The following is a 17,191-nucleotide window of genomic DNA, read 5'->3' on the forward strand; positions in this document are numbered from 1 at the left end:
TAAACAAAAAAAAAAAAAAAATTGTTGTCATAATTTGACAAAAGAAAATAAAAAAAAACAAAAGTTTGATTATTATTGTTTAACTAGTTATTCACCACTTACCACAAACAATAGATCTGCTTTTTTGAGCCATGTTGAGTTTCTTGGCTTCAAATCAGTATCCAATGGACCAACCTCTTCAAAGTTTCCAATTCCAACTCCTGAAGCACCCTATTCATTAATGTTTTAACAATTATATATTACTATTCACAATATTTCAATCTAATAAAACCATAACATATATATATATATTGTGAGCTTCTGTAATATAATAATAATAAAAAATTACAAATTCAATTATTAATTTGGAGATGATGAGAGAGTATGGAATGAATTAAAGAATTTGTGGACTTACTGGGTCTTACTTCTACATAGCCCCATTCCTCTGATCCATCTTGGTTACTCTTCCCCAAAACTGATACAATTCCAATTCCTCCATGAAAGAGAAGAGCAAAGACTAGGAGAAGAAGAAGCTTAGCCATTTGGAGAATAAAGGTGGGAAAAAAGTGATGAGATAATAAAAGGATATATAAAAGGGTATCTATATATATATATATATATATATACACAGTGGTTGAGTCAAAATATTGTGTCAGTAAGGAAGACAAAAGATGAGTCAAGCAAGTAGGTTATTTGTTCTGTTCTTTAAGGTAAAGGGTATCCTTAAAAGCAAGGTAACTAGTTACTGCAAAATCACACACACACTCATAACACAACCTGAATCCATGAACAACAACAAACCCAACCACACCAACTTATATTACTTTGTGTCTTGTTTCACTATCATAAATCATTGTCTTTTTCTCAAGAGAAGTTATTTAGTCCTATATTGTAATTATCATCTTGTTTTCTCTCTCTCTCTCTAGTAAATTAAATGAGAGAAAATGTCAAATTCTTACACAAATTATATTGTAGAAAGAGAATATATAATTTATGAATGTTAGATGATAATGTATAATTTATTAAAGAGAGAGAAAATTCACATTTATTTTTTACTAAACCTATTGTCTTATTAATATGGGGATGGTTGAAGAGATATGGATGCTTATTAATTTTTTCCAAGTCCACTTCAAACATTTGATTGGATAATTAAATGCTAATAGTATAAAGTGTGATGGTATAAAATCTGATAAGCTTTTAATACAGCCTGGTATTTGGGATAATAAGATTAAAATAGTACATTTTATAAAAGTATTACTTATTTTTCAGTATTTATAAAAAAGGTAATTTACGTATTTAAATTATTTAAAAAAATGTTATCATATTACAATTTTTTAAATATGTAAATGTAAATGTAATTTTAGTAATTATATATAAATCACGATAGAGTATTACGACTATAGGGTGTAAGAATTTACGTTAATTTGTGTGAACACAGAATTTGCTACATTCTGTAGCAATTTTTGAAGAAGTTACGTGCATGAAGAAATCACGATATCCTATAACAGTTTCTTCATGGTATGGCTGTTTGGAAAATACCTATATATACTAGCAAGAGAGAATGATGTATAGAGTATCATTTTCATTCAAAACTTTTAGAATGGAGAGTGAGGAGAGCTTTTTAATTCTAGTGTATTACTCTGGAAAAATTAAAAAAGGCAAAAGATACAGTGTAAAGTTTACCGATTTGAGTGTTTTCATTCGATCGTCGAATACGTTGTTAAATCTAAAAATCAGTATATTACAAAAATTGATCGTGTGCGAGACAAAGTGGGTGAAAAAATTATTCTACAAAATTATTATTACGGTTGTGTCATCTTGGCGTGAAGAGATTGCTTCAAGAAATTCAAACTATCTCCAACTTTTTCTCTCTACCTTCTCACTACCTTCTCTCTATGCCAAATTTTTAAAACTCTCCAAATGAAGAATCCGCTACTATCTCAAGCGGATTTTATACGCATACCATCTTCGAAGAAATTATTAAAGAGTACTGCAATTTTTTCACGCAACAATCTCTTCATAAACAACTTTCACACTATTCAACGTAAATCGCAACAGAATGTAACAGTTTACATGCAACCTAATCTGTAGGAGGGTGTCGTAGTTTATATTTAATTATAAAAATTGCATTTGCGTCTGCGTATCCCAAAAGTTGTAATATGGTAATGTATTTCTCTAAGCAATTTAAATGCGTAAATTATCCTTATAAAAATGGATAAATATCAAAATAAAATAAGAATCTTTTATTATTAGTTTAAGGTACTTTAATTATTAGTCCTTACTTTTAGAAACTACATGTTATATTATTTAATTATAATTTATTTAACTAATGAATAATTAAACATTTGTTTTTATAGTATATTTGATTTAAACAAATATTACTCTGGTTGGTAAAAATCTATAAGTTTAACAAAAATAATATAGTTTTTTTTCTGATGATCTAGCTATTTTTAAAAGAATCTATCCAAATATGGTGAAAATATTTTTTTAACTAAACATAATTTTATTTATAATTGTAGCACCTAATTAACAACTAGTTTATTGCAAAATAAATCACGTGTTGCATGCCCTGTACAAACCCCCCAACAACTTGCTCTTGAAAAGAGAAACAAAGTGCGTAAAAGATTTACTTATTTTCAATTATTTGCACTTTAACTTTAGCTAATAAAATATTTTTTGGTATCATTTCATTGAGTTATTACTTTTGGGTGGCTTATTATTATTATTATTATTATTATTATTATTATTATTATTATTATTATTATTATTATTATTGCCAAAACACAGTGGTCAAACATTTTGGTGGAGAATGCAAAAAGTTTATTAGGGAGAAAACTACTCATGCAATGGATTTGGATCTCTTTAATGATTATAACCATAGTGGCTGCTAACCTTGGCAAAAGTCAGCACACATAATAATTAATTAAGTTCTATAATAAATTGTTTTCTAATACGGAATTGAAGTCCCAAAAGCAGGATAATATATTGCTTAGCTTGGAAAAAGTTGTAAATTTTGAAACTTTGTATTATTTATTTATTTATTTCTTAATTGGTCAACAAAATCTGTTTATGGTATGAAGAAAAACTCCACATTAATATTCATTTTGTCATCGTCCTTCTTTATATAATAGTGGTTTATGCTTTGGTGAGTAGGAGTTGATGAGCTATGAACGAAGTGTACAAAATTTCACCTTTGCTAATTGTCTATTTGAAGATTATTACAATGCATGTGACGCTACATTGCCATATTATTTAGTCTCGGCCAAAAGTAGATATAAATATATTTCTTTCAAACATTATCGATCATAAATTTATTTAAAATAAGAGTAAATAATTATTTTTTATCATAAAAAATTTAGATACCGATAAAATTGATTATGAATAATTTAAATAAGTGTTGTGCTCATAAATGATTATATCCGTTTGACCGTTCTAACCATGGAAAAGTAAATAGCTATTTTGAAGAAAAAAAAATGTTTAGATGACATTATTAACCAACAATCACATTGGATTAAAAATTAACGAAGCTACTTATAGACTAATGTTTAGTTAGAACTGTCGAATGAATATAATCATTCATTGGCACAATGTTTATTTAAATTATTACTAGTAATTTTACCAGTATTTGAATTTTTCGTAATTAAAAATGACTATTTATTCTTTAAAATGAAATATTAAAAAACAAAAAAGATTCCGAAATATGAGGGAAGAAATGATAATTTTTATGGTATAAGGTCGTTGTCAAAGTATAAAAGAACTTTAGGGGCCGGGACACAAAAATGGGAACCTAGCTGGCCTTGTAGCTCAGAATTAGGATTATGCATCATCAGCATATGTTTGCACATTATTATCACTTTTGCTGTCTTAATTATCCCTTCTATTGTCATTACAACTTAAAGGAATTTTTAGGTCCTACTTGAGTTGCCTATCATCAACAATAATAGTAATTAATTTTTCCCTAAACACCATGGTTATATTCAATATAATATGGGACCATGTTGAGCCTAAATAAAAAAATAGTAACTTGTCAATTATGGGACCATTGTGTAATGTGTCATACTCTACTCACCTACTTGCATTTTCCTCAACAAATTATGAACTATGAACAGAGTTTTATTTTCTTGTGGAGAAAAACTATTTTTTGGACGAAGATATTTTTGGTTAGCCCTCTAATAACTTTTAACAGGTATCTTTTTTGGGGCCAACACATGTATCCTTTGGGCTGAAAACAAAAGTCCATGAGTGATTCTAACAACAAAAAAATAGTTTTAAAAATAAGTTTGTGGACACACTACAATTTTAAGGAATTGAACTTATGTTACCAACGGGGCTGGGAAGGGAAAAAATTATTAAAATTAGAACTAAATTAACCACATGCATGTAATATAAACTAGAATTAAATTAACCACTACATTTTGAATTTTTGGTATATTTATAAATTAATGTATGTAATATAGTTAGTGTATTTAAATATAAATTGTATCCACATGTATGAATTTATAAATATATTAAAATAATAAATAATATTAAGAGAAATAAATATTTACATTATCCATGAGTATTTTTTTAAAGATAATTAACGAGACAATTTTATAACTATGATCATAAATATACAACACATAATTTCAAAAGAAAATTCAAATTTTTATAAAATGATTGTGTCACATGGAATAGAAAGGGTTTGGTGGAGCCTAATCTTTAGATATTATAAATGTCAAAATTGGATAATTTCAAAGTTTAGAAAAATTACATTGACATCCAGTCTCATCTTCCTTTCCACAATTCCACTTTCTGCCATCCCCAAATCACACGTAACTTGGAAACTTAAAATTTGGTGAAGATAGACCAACGAAGAAGAAGACGCCAAAAGTTATTACTAAAATTGAAAGAAAAAAAAATTATATATCATAATTATTAGTAGTATCTCTATATATATAATGTAACTCCTCCAAATTAAATACACATACATCATATATGATATTAAATAATCACACACTGAAATGTTAAAATAATAATTTTCGTCCAATCCAACGATCCAAAACCCACTTGACCTACCATCCTCTCATCATTTGAACCGTCACCATAACATTATATATATTAATTAAATAATTAAATGCATATCTATAATATATATGCTCTTGCTTTCATGCTTTGTTCCTTGCTTCATCCGCTACTATTGTTTTGTTGATGAATCTTATGCCATTACTCTCTCTTCTTCTCCTCCATGCTTGTATTATTCCAGCTTCCATAATCATCATTATCATCAACTATATATAGATTATTATTATATATAATCATTATCATTAATAATTAATCAACATTGCTTCAAAATGGTAATGTACATATATATAGCACTCAATATGTATATAATATATGTTAGAATTGTTGATTTGATATGTGTAATTGTGTGTGATGAAGGTGGAACCTCCATGGCTGGAAGGACTATTGAGAATCACATTCTTCAGAATATGCAAAGAACACATGAAGTCACCAAGAAACGAATGCAACATGTTCTGTCTCGATTGTGGGGACAATGCATTCTGCTTCTACTGCAAATCTTCTTTCCATAACCATCATCAAGTCATTCAAGTGCGTATATATATAATTAATCTTCTTTAGTTTTAATTATTCAAAAATGCTATTGGCACATCAAAATCAATCACGAATATATTTGTGTATAAATATATGTATGATTTAATTTATTTTTAATGTGTATTTATATTTCAATATGTATTTTTATATTAGTGGCTGATTTTAGTGTACACGTAATATAATCGGTAATTATTAATAATAATAATGATAATGCAGATAAGGAGGTCTTCATATCATGATGTAGTGAGAGTAACGGAGATTCAGAATGTTTTGGACATAAGTGGTGTTCAGACATATGTTATAAACAGTGCTAGAGTTCTATTTCTCAATGAGAGGCCACAGAATCAACTTAAGGCCAATCATAATAATAATAGTGCTTCTAATAATAATAATAATGGTAAAAGCAATTCACATTTTTGTGAAATATGCAGAAGAAATCTCCTTGATCCTTTTCGTTTCTGCTCTTTGGGATGCAAGGTTAGTTATTTCTTCTTCTCAATTTATTAATTATCCTTTTTCTTTTTCCTTCTAAAATTTGCAAAATGGTTCACAAACTGAAGAAGTTATTAAATTATTTAAGTTAATTTGCAGGAGTTACTAATTAAAATTTGATTTGTTTGTCGTAAATATAATTAATTTTTAATAGTTGTATATATAATAGCATTTTTAATAATAATATGTCCTTTTCTTTTCTTTTTTCCTTATTTTTGAAAGAAATGGAATACTCTTTTGTAATCCCAAATGAATTGCAATTATCTTCTTCTATATATGATGATTGGCTTCTATAATCCCAAATGTTTCATTATTAATTCATTTAATTAAAGTCATGAAGCTACATTCATCATGCATGAGGGTAGCTAGCTAGCTAGCTAGCTAGAAACTTGTATTTTTTTCTAGGGAGTTATTATTGGTTTTGCTTTATTTATTTAATTAAACAAAAGATAAATAAATAAAGTGGAAGCATAGCTGTGATGTTGGAGTAGTTGGTTTTACTATTTTGTTATTTATTTTGGGTAAACGTATAATAATAATAATAAGGATGATAATGACTTTTATAAATAATGTGAATAATGAGTTTTAGAATTGACCTATTAAAATAAAAAAATATTTTACTCCTAAATTACCTCCTAAATCTTAATATTAGGATAATTATTTGTACACTTAGTGAATTAAATATCGAACTATAATTAATTGTACATGAGTAAATCGAATTAAAAGAAATAACCATCTAACTAAAAATAATGAACATATAATCATCTGTATACCTATTAAATTAAACATTCGACATATTCATTATTCACATTGTTTGATATTCTCATTGTCTGTCTATACTTTTTTCTATAAGAATGATTGTGAATGATGTAATTGTTTGTGTATGTATGTATATGATAATAGCTTGTAGGTATAAAGAAAAATGGGAATGGAAGCTTTGTCTCAAGCGCAAAGAAAGAAGAAGAAGAAAGCGAAGAATTGTTATTGCGTGAAGGAATAATAGTATTCCACAAACAAAAACAACAAGTATACCAAATAAGCACTCCTTGCTCTAATCATAATAATAATTCAAGGAGAAGAAAAGGAATACCTCAAAGGGCGCCTTTAGGATTCTAAACTAGTACTTAGAAGAATTGATTTTAAAAAATGTGTATTGTTTTTTTTCACCAATGCTATTTGAGCCATCATTTGGGTGTCTCTTTTACACCAACAAAAAAGAGACCTATAAAGAAAAATAATATTATTATTGTTTTCTTTATGTTTCAAACACTCAAATAGTAGTTTTTTTGGTGACTCTCAAATAGTAGTTTAAATAGTATTGTTATTATATATATATATGATACTTTTCTCTTTTGTGTCTATGTGCTTTTTTATCTGTCACTATATTTTTTTTAATAAATTTATATATCAATGCATCTAAATATTACATTTGATCCAATATGTAATGTAGTTAAAATAAATAAATAAAATAAAATAAGGAGTAATAATAATATTATATTTAGTTTCAAATATTAAATAATTAATTCACTCATTAGTTTAATACGAAAAAAATATTAAGGATGATTTTAAATCTAAAATTACACCAGAGACAATTTCGAATCTGACCCTCAACATTAGGGACCAAAACAATACTTATTCCTTTAAAAAAACGTGAAAAGTTGAAATCTTATACAATATATGCACCAATAATTTATTAATTAATAATAAATTTATAAATAAAATTTAATTATGCAATGAATTAATCTTTATTCTATTAGAAGATACAATGAAAAATCAAAATATATAATTGCAAATGATTAGTTTGAAGGGTGGATTTGGCGTCTTTATCCAGCTCATTGATCACAAAGCCCATGTGGGTATGAATACCCATAAACCAAGCATCCTAAGCTGGCTTAACGGGTAGCATTAATTTAAGAAGAAAAAAGAAAAATATATGTTGCTTTTGTGTAGATATAGCAGGCTGGTTTAGGTGCAATTATGTATGTTCTTTGCATTCCTTTAAATTAATATATTAAACATGATAGGTGTAAATGTACCCCAAACACATGAATGGTTTTATGTAAGGAAACAATGATGCAACTGCTTTTTCTCATTGTTAATCATTGGTATATCTTCTTTGAGTAATAATCTTTTAATTATGTTAATCGTGCCACACGTATCTGCAATAATATGCACTGGGAAGTTTAAAAGTTCATGATATTGACAAGGAGAAAATCTAGAAATAGTTTATAGAATTTAATTTTTTTATTTACATAAATGTAAAGGAATTTTACATAAATAATTAATTACGTATTGATATATTAATAAGAGCAAATATATACTAAAATCAATTATTAAAATTAATTATCAATATAAAATAATATTAAAATATAAAATATATTAAAAAATAGAATAAAATTTAAAATCGTCACTAATTTATAATACTTATTACGAGAAGCCGAGTTTAATAGAAACAATTGGGTAATGACAACTAAAGTTTTAAAAAATTATTAGGCATACATATGATGATACAAGTGTTTTGTAGTTGATTTGGCTAATTTACTAAGTTTTTTTTTCTCTTATAAATTTGTGGGTTCAAATCACAATTCCAATTATTTTCAAATTATACAATCTTATATCTTCCTTGTCTTTTATTAGCTTTCACAATATTTTTAAAAAATTAAAAATTTATTCCTTTTAAAATACATGTTTTACTAATTTATTAATGTAAATTATTTCTAAAATAACACAAAATAATATTGTTATATTCCATATATTTCGATCATTGAATTAATTTATCACATTAATATTTTTTATTTGAATTTTATCTTATGATATAAAGATAATTTAATGAATTTGAATAATAAATATCATGCTTATAAAGATTTTTAAACAATAAAGAATTTTGATTAAAAAATAAATAAATTTTGTTATCATTAAATATTTTTCGTTACATTTTTTGCTTCAATTTTTTTTTTAAGTTCTATTACGGTTAGTTAGTAGTAGAGTGTCTTTTATGTTATATTTAACGACGATTTGAATTTGTCACTAAATTGCTAAATTATGTGATAATTTTTTTCATATATTTAATAATTATTTTAAATTGTCACAATATATCTAGCAATCATTTAAATTTACTTCTAAATTACTAATTTCTATGATATTTTTTTCTATATTTAATAACTATTTTAAATTGTCACAATTTCTTTAACATTAAATTTATCTTTTTAAAGATTTGTGGCAGATCAAAACTGTCACAATCTTTTTAGCATCAGATTTTTCTTTTATTAATTTTTACAAAAAATATTTTCGTTATAAATAATAATTTATATATATACAAATACTATAATATCAAAGATTTCCTTCTCAAAATAGAATTTTGCAAAAATACCCAACATTGTATTTTAAAAAATAATATATCTAACAAGTTTTATATAGTTATAATCCTACAAAATTATAAATTCAAGCCACAAATTTTTAATATGTTTTCATAACATGTAAATTCAAATAATATAATCCAACATAATTCTAATGTGTAAAGCTAATAATAATAATCTCAATTATAAAACTATTTCATGACTAGAAGAATATAATTAAATAATCTTATCTGTATAGTGATTCAAAATCTGTAACATATATATAATTAAAAATATAAAAAAATAGAGAGAATCTTAACAAACTATCTAGAACTTCTTTTATCTGCATAAGATAATGTTAACAATAATAGTAACCGAAATTAAAATGTAATCATAATAACTTTGACAAATTCAATTTAGAAAAATTAGTTTTAAGAATCGGATAGGCAGTCAGGCTTCAATTATACATAATTTCATTTTCTTTATAGTCATAACAAATTTGGTGAAGTCCTAATAGATATCTCTAGCTTCAATATAAAATTAGTCTTATCCAAAAATAAGGTCTTTAGTTTGAGAACAAGGCCTTCTAATTTTCTATTAAAAAACACAATTATGCATATTCATTCTTTATCAACAATTAGAATTTTCAGCAATAATAACCCAAAACCAGTCCACACATTTAGCATGCAAGTCTATAAAATTAAATGTAACATATATTTTTATCTTATTTCTGTAAAAAAATCGGGTGATAATTGACTTTTTTTTATGATTCACAAAAAAATTTATTTGCTCCTATAATAATTATTATATTTTTAATTTCAAATTTTGATATTCACCTCTTGATTATCTATTAGTAGTAAGAGATTACATAAATTCTCTTGAACAAAATGAGAATTTAATCACTTAAGATACACGAACATTAAATCTTATACCTCTAACATAGTTTAAATATTTAAGAGCCACTCACGTAAGGACGTTTAAAATATCTTTAAAAAAAGACATTTTTTAATAATTAAAATTCAATCTATATAATCGATTAAATTATGTTATTTTTGTCAAAATTAGACCAAACAAACCAGTTTAACTGAAAAATCGGTAAATCAAATATTAAATTGATATAAATTAATATTTTTTTATAAAAAATGACTATAAACTCTTATTATAAAAAATGACTAAAATCTTTTGATTATATATATTAATTTTAAAAATTTTAAATTGATTTAATTTTAACAAAAATAATATAATTTAATCGATTATATAAATTAAATTTTAATTATTAAAAAAATAACTTTAAAAAAAGGCGTTTTAAATATGTTTATGTGAGTGGCTCTTTAAATATTTTTACCAAATATATACTTTAACATATGTTTTCTTTTTATTGAAAACACTCTCACCAATCTTCCTGCAAAGTTTTCCTAGATGACATTTTATATCACACACACACACACACACACATATATATATATATATGAAAACTGTGTAAATATAACTTAATTTAAAAAAAAAAACTCAAAAATAAGAATTATCAAGTAATTATAGCAACTATCATGACTACACTTAAAACTTCTAATACATATTTTATTGAGGTAAATAGCCCACCACAAAAACACAGAACAAATCCATTTAAAAGAATTCATAATATATACCGGTGGCATTATATGTTTTTCCCATTAACTATATATATTGATATTCCAAAATATAGGAAGTAACATTCGGAGTTGAATTATCAATTATACAATTAGACAAGGGAGCCAAATGAGTGGAAGAATTAGATTACACAAAAATGGTATTGGAAGAGTGAGTTTCATTGTTGTCACATGCATATGTCAATTGTCATTGCCAAATGCCAACTACAACCGCACGGCACTGTCACTCCCTCTTTCAACTTTCAACATTCAAGCAAAAAGCCTCACATAAAGTCTCTTAGCAACTATGTCTAAAAAGGTATCAAATAATTTGTACCAAAAAGCTATAATTCCCCATTTCCCCAATCTACTCATCACTATCTATCCCTTCTCAATCATATGATAACTATATATACATTATTTTATTATATCTTATTGTGTTTTTTTGTTTGTGTTACTTTATAATATTAGTGAAGCTTGCTAGCTATGCTCATTCAAGATCCTTCACCAATGGAAGAATCAAGTGTTATTCATATGCGAGGAGGAGGAGGAGAAGGAGATTCGAAGCGAAAGAAGGTTCTAGAAGAAGAGGTTGTTGTTGTGGAGGAGTTAGAAGATGAAGAAGGGTTCAAAACCCCAATATGGCAATGGAACAAGATTCCTAAAATTGAGAATTGTCCAAATGCCCCAAGAAAGAAAAGGAGAAGATCATCACAACATATGAAAAGATCATCATCATCATCATCATCACAAGAGATTGAGTTCAACTTTGGAGTGATGATAAAGCATGATGATGAGGAGGTAGAGCCTTTTTTCCAATCCATGTTTGAGCTTTCTAGGGTTAACAATAACAAGAGATGTAAAAGTATATGAGATTTTTTTCTTTTTTTTTAATCATTTTTTGGTTAAGAATATATGGATAATCGATCATCTAATTTATTTAGTCATAAATTGATTCTATCTAGTTTTATTTTCTATATATGATCTTATATTTTTCTCAAATTTAAGATAATAACTTTTATGTAGGTAGATGTTAGTTTGTAATTCAATCGATCTTATCATTATTTTTTTATTTAATTATTCTTTGACAGTTTGCAATATATACTTTGTAATGATCGAGTCTAACTATATCAAATTTTGATCTTGCTTTCACTCAACTATATGTATTCCAAAAACCATATCATTAATTAATTAATTAACTTCATCACTTTTATATGATAGTTTCAAAGACTATATCTTCCAAGAATTTAAGCTTCATTATATTATAATTATTATTCCATTCCTCTCAACTTTCGGTTTAGTCATTAATTTATCCCATCTTGTTCAAAAGATACATTGTTGGCACAAGGATGAAAAACAAACAATAAAGTGTACGAACTCAAAATTCAAATACCTAAAAAACTTGTTACCAAGAGTGGTAAATAGAACTTATTACTTTATTAGTTAAATAAATAGTTGAAGAATAAATGACTATTTGTATTAATAAAAGATGAAAACACTGACGTATATATCCATACTAGATCGAAACTAAACTTATATATACGTAAGATGCTTTTTGTGTGACAAAAGTATCCTACATGACAATCTAACCCTCTAAAGATATGGTACTTTTGCCACATAGAAGATATCTTGTGTGGGTGCAAATTTAGTTTTTATTTAGTATGTGTATATATGTTAGCATTTTTATCTTTCACGAGTATAAATGGTCATTTATTCAATAGTTGGAGGAGAAGATTCTAAGGAATCCTAGCTGGTAAATATTATTGTTGGCACTTATCTAATTGGTGGTGATTAATTAGGGTTATATATTGTTGGGGTGAAAAGAAAACAAGAGTTTTGAAAGCAACAGAAGGAAAATAAGAAGCTAATAAGGGAGTAGCGAGTGAGAGAGAGAGAGAGAGAGATAGCATGGTCTCCACATGTTTGATATCATAGTGATATGATAGAATAAGAGTCACGTTCAGTTGTAAGTGGTAGCTCTCGTTGCTTTCCCAGGGGACCAAGACATGCATAACTTACAATACCACGAGCACCACGAGAGAGAGAAACATGTTTGGGTCCAATGATGGGCCAGCCCTAAATATTGTTTGGGCTTTATGCCCAGCAATGTTTTTGTGTTCAGCACTTAGTTTGCGTCTCTCTGTCATCATTCATTAATAGAAAAACATTTATGCTATTTATTTAGACAACAATTAATAGAGAAATGCTCAAGTCTGGGTATGAAATTTTTGAAGGGGTTTCTAGAGATTACAAGAATTCAATGTTTGTTCAGTCATGTTTTCAAATCCGAATATACTGATACTGACAGTGCTTATTCTCAAGGTCAGAAACGATAAGGACAAAGAAAGAAACCACATAAAATGAGTTAAGTAATTGAAATAATTAATTAATACATACTGTTAATTAACTTACAATAATTTTATACATATTTATTAGTTAGATTTTCAATGATAATTTATGTTTTTTTCTGATTTATCATTCTCGAAAACTAAAACAATCTGTTTTCCTGCATAGAAACTTTAAAGGAAAGTTTAAGTGCTGGTATAATTTATTAATTTTGGTAAATATTTTTAGTTATTAATCTAATTCTTTTAATTTAATAATTTAATAACATATTTTAAATTTATATTTTTAAATAGATGAAAACTCACGTGCAATCGATTTTACGTGAAGTTGATACTTAAAAATTATTAGATGATTTGACTAATTTTCATTTAATAACTCTCAAATATATCAACTTTATGTGAAGTCGACTTCACTCGAGTTTTCACCAATACAATACTACTGACTAATTGTTAAATATGTAATTAACTTTAACATATGTTTCCACATCTTTTAAAACAAACCTTAACAATGGTATGTGCATGTCTCTCATATATATTTTTTCACTTTTATAATTAAAAATAATTGATAACAAATGAAAATATATATATTGACACACACAAAAATTGAAGTTATGCAAACAACACTTGGCAACTTGGAAGTCTTAACCTGAACTGTCCATGGCTTGACACTTGACAGTTGAGTAATAAAGAAAAAGGTGAAAATTCAGGTGCAGTCGACTTTATGTGAAGTTGATACTTAAAAGTCGTTAGATAATTTGATTGATTTAACTAAATTTTTATCTAACAACTCTGAAATATCAACTTCACGTGAAGCCGACTTCAATTGAATTTTCACCAAACAAAAATGTTTTGATAAGAGTCCAAAAAGAAAAGAAAAGAAAAAATGATAGTATGAAATGATAAATCACAATAAATATTTCATATTCCCTTGTGAATCTGCAACATTCCTGCATCGTCCAGACTCACCGATCAAATTTAATTACATATGGTTGTGGTCTCCACATTCTGTCCTTATCAATCATCTCACTCCCCATCTCAATCATTTCGATACATGATGCATTATTACTCCATTTCTATTTCTACTCTCTCTTCATTTCAATAATAATGCTCCTTCAAAACTTACTAATCTTCCTTATCCTCACAAGGTTAGTACGTATTATAAAATAAAATTCCATGCAAAACATTTAATTCTAGTAGTAATTATTATTTCATCAAAATTTTATATAAATATTGTGTACTAAGTCAGGACCTCAAAATAAGGAGAAACCACAGAAAAGAAGTGAGTCCGTGAATGATGATTCTTAACAATGATGCTTAGAATATTCATCAGTATTAATGGAAACAAATCTACTACTGTTAATTGGTTAATTAGAATATGAGGATGCAACTCCTTAGTGTATATATATTCGGAAAATGAATAACATGATAAACTAAACACTACTTCACAATTTATAGTAACACTCTCTTTCTCTCTCTCTCTCTCTAGATTTTCTTAATATCTTCACATTGTTCTTCGTTTTTGTTTGTTTCTTTGTTTTTCCCGAGAAAATTAACAGAGAAAGATACACATACTTGATGGTGATGATGGAATTCCAGAACCGCAGAGTGCTACTACTCCTCAACAAGGATGTTCCAATATCTTCACCGCCGCCGCCGCCGCCGACAGCGTCGTCAACTCCGGCGATGGCCATGTATGGATCATCGTCATTGCAAGTACCAGCTCGTCCGATGTTCAGTTCAAACATAGCCTACGCCTTCATCATCCTCCTCACCACGCTCTTCTTCCTGGCCTTCATCCTCCTCTTCTTCCGCCAATTCTCGTCCTCCGGGAGCAGAAGCCGTTGCTCGGAGGAAACGACGGAGAAGTGGGCGCTGCCGACAGTTGCGTACAGTAGGGGGAAGAGGAAGGTGAAAGAGCAGGAAGAGGAGTGCGTGATATGTTTGGAAGAGCTTCGCGAGGGTGAAACGGTAAAAATGATACCTCACTGCAAACACGTGTTCCATCCTAACTGCATTGACACGTGGCTCCTCACTCACGTGACATGCCCCGTGTGCAGATGCCCCAAGGTTTGTGAAGAAGAAGAGAATGATGAGGGAGAAACAAGAATAAGAAGAGAGGTAGTTGAAATTCAGTTACAAGAGTCTCAAACTGAAAGAGCGGTGAGTAGTGATGAGAGAAGAGAAGCAACTGGGTTGAGGAGATCACTTAGCTTCTGACTATGAATTTTATTTCCTCACACTCAGCTTCCTCAGACGTGTAAATTAAATGGTGAAAACTCAGGTACAGGCGATATCATATCATGTAAAGTTAATAGTTAATAGCAATTAAATCATCTAACCGCTATTCACTTTTCATGAAGTCGACTGTACCTGAGTATTCACCAAATTAAATACATAGCGTAGACATGCAACACAAACAAGCCACTCTTTGCATAAACGCTTGAGAACTTGAGAGATAGCTACTTGCGGCTTCACCTGTAAACTGTAATGTAATTTTTTTTTTTTCAAAGTTAACTGAAACTTGAACCTGAGATCTCTAAATGTGGATGGAGAATTATATTATTTGAGCTCTAGTTTGTTGGGTAAACTGTAATGTAATTACATGCTACATAAGTTTAGTTATTTCTTTAATTTTATTTTCTAGTTCGAAGCTAAATAATACTTCTACATATTTGACTAGTTCACACTTCACACACTTACTATTTATAGTTTCATTTTTTTTTTAAGTAAATTTGTTTGGATATCAATGTGTCAAAATTGAATTTTCAATGTGTACATTTTCATTTTCGTTATATCACATATATGTTACGCCAAAAGAGAAGTTTGTGTATCATTTGAAAAAAAAATTCACATTCAATACAAAATTATATTGATTATAAATTTCTCAAAATTGTTGCTTCGAAAAATTACATTTTCTTTTTATTTAATCATCAGAAGAAATGTTTGAAGAGATATCATGTTTGCCAAGCACAATAAATCTTGATTTGTGCCAATTAACTTCTAACCTAAACCCGGTTTACAATATCAAATTACCCAGTTTTCTGGACTACGCAATCTACATCAATTCAATATAAGTTTTTTCTTTATATTCCTTCCTGGTTGTGTGGTTGTGGTTGCTCGATACAACGAACGAGTTCGATTCACTACGAAAAGACAATGTTGGGCCTAATAAATGCCTAATTATTTAGGTTCCTGTGATCTTATCTTTTACCCAAAATCGTGTATATTGGATGTTATTGGGTCAAACTCACAGACCTACACCCAACTGAAAATGATACTCGCAATTAGTTAGTTACCGTGGCTAATAAAATTGTTAAAACTTAAAAGCGATATCAATATTTGGTGTCTCACCAAACTACCAACCTAGCAAAAGTAAAAAAGAACAAATAAAAAATTTTAAAAAGATCTGAACAACATCTCGCGATGTATGATATCTGATCCAACAAAATCTTTCCCGTTGTGACACGCTGTCATTTTGTAAAGCAACTTCTACTCTATCATCAATCAAGGAACACTTGAATATGTTTTAAACCTGCATAACCTAAAAAAAAAAAAAAAAAAAAAAAAAAAAAAAAAAAAAAAAAAAATGGTTGTAGAGGTTCATAGCAACGTAATTCAGAGCCAAGCTAATTATGACTTAATATTGTATAGTTTACAACCCAGACATGAATCATGACATTTCAGAACACTATAATCACACAAAACACAAAGGGACAGAATCTTCTATCCAGTATATCAATTAAAAGGAGAAAATCGAAAATTCAGAAACAAAACATAATTTTTATTTATATTTATATATCAGAATCATGGCCACCAAAAATTT

At 27.7% G+C, this 17,191-nt stretch overlaps 3 protein-coding genes across 4 annotated transcripts in view; 2 read left to right on the forward strand and 1 right to left on the reverse strand.

The window, feature by feature from the left end:
• Window positions 1–769, reverse strand: part of LOC107476450 (serine carboxypeptidase-like 51) — a gene marked incomplete in the record, with an annotated part of 5,151 nt that extends 4,382 nt beyond the window's left edge. The window contains 1 exon segment of the mRNA XM_016096266.3: window positions 395–769. Coding sequence (XP_015951752.1) covers window positions 395–521 — 127 coding nt within the window.
• Window positions 770–5,156: 4,387 nt separating this feature from the next.
• LOC107476526 (protein RGF1 INDUCIBLE TRANSCRIPTION FACTOR 1) lies at window positions 5,157–7,268 on the forward strand. Of its 2 annotated transcripts, none has more exons than XM_052259715.1 (4): window positions 5,157–5,209; window positions 5,398–5,568; window positions 5,788–6,048; window positions 6,967–7,268. In XM_052259715.1, the coding sequence occupies exons 1-4, from the start codon at window positions 5,204–5,206 to the stop codon at window positions 7,177–7,179; spliced, it is 651 nt and encodes a 216-aa protein (XP_052115675.1). In that variant the 5' UTR covers window positions 5,157–5,203; the 3' UTR covers window positions 7,180–7,268. The 2 variants fall into 2 exon arrangements, with proteins under 2 accessions (XP_052115675.1, XP_015951829.1); XM_016096343.3 differs by having other exon boundaries at window positions 5,206–5,312.
• A 7,237-nt stretch (window positions 7,269–14,505) lies between these two features.
• On the forward strand, window positions 14,506–16,030 carry LOC107476527 (RING-H2 finger protein ATL57). The gene has a single exon (XM_052259396.1). The coding sequence runs from the start codon at window positions 14,944–14,946 to the stop codon at window positions 15,583–15,585; it is 642 nt and encodes a 213-aa protein (XP_052115356.1). The 5' UTR covers window positions 14,506–14,943; the 3' UTR covers window positions 15,586–16,030.
• The last annotated feature ends 1,161 nt before the right edge of the window (window positions 16,031–17,191 follow it).

The sequence above is a fragment of the Arachis duranensis genome, chromosome 3 (assembly GCF_000817695.3).
Source record: "Arachis duranensis cultivar V14167 chromosome 3, aradu.V14167.gnm2.J7QH, whole genome shotgun sequence".
In the NCBI taxonomy this organism is placed as follows: Eukaryota; Viridiplantae; Streptophyta; class Magnoliopsida; order Fabales; family Fabaceae; genus Arachis; species Arachis duranensis.

Coding starts and splice junctions, on each gene's coding strand:
- LOC107476526 (XM_052259715.1), top strand. Junction 5,569..5,787: donor ACCATCATCAAGTCATTCAA/GTGCGTATATAT, acceptor ATGATAATGCAG/ATAAGGAGGTCTTCATATCA. Junction 6,049..6,966: donor TCTGCTCTTTGGGATGCAAG/GTTAGTTATTTC, acceptor ATATGATAATAG/CTTGTAGGTATAAAGAAAAA.
- LOC107476527 (XM_052259396.1), top strand. CDS start 14,944: ATGGTGATGATGGAATTCCAGAACCGCAGAGTGCTACTACTCCTCAAC.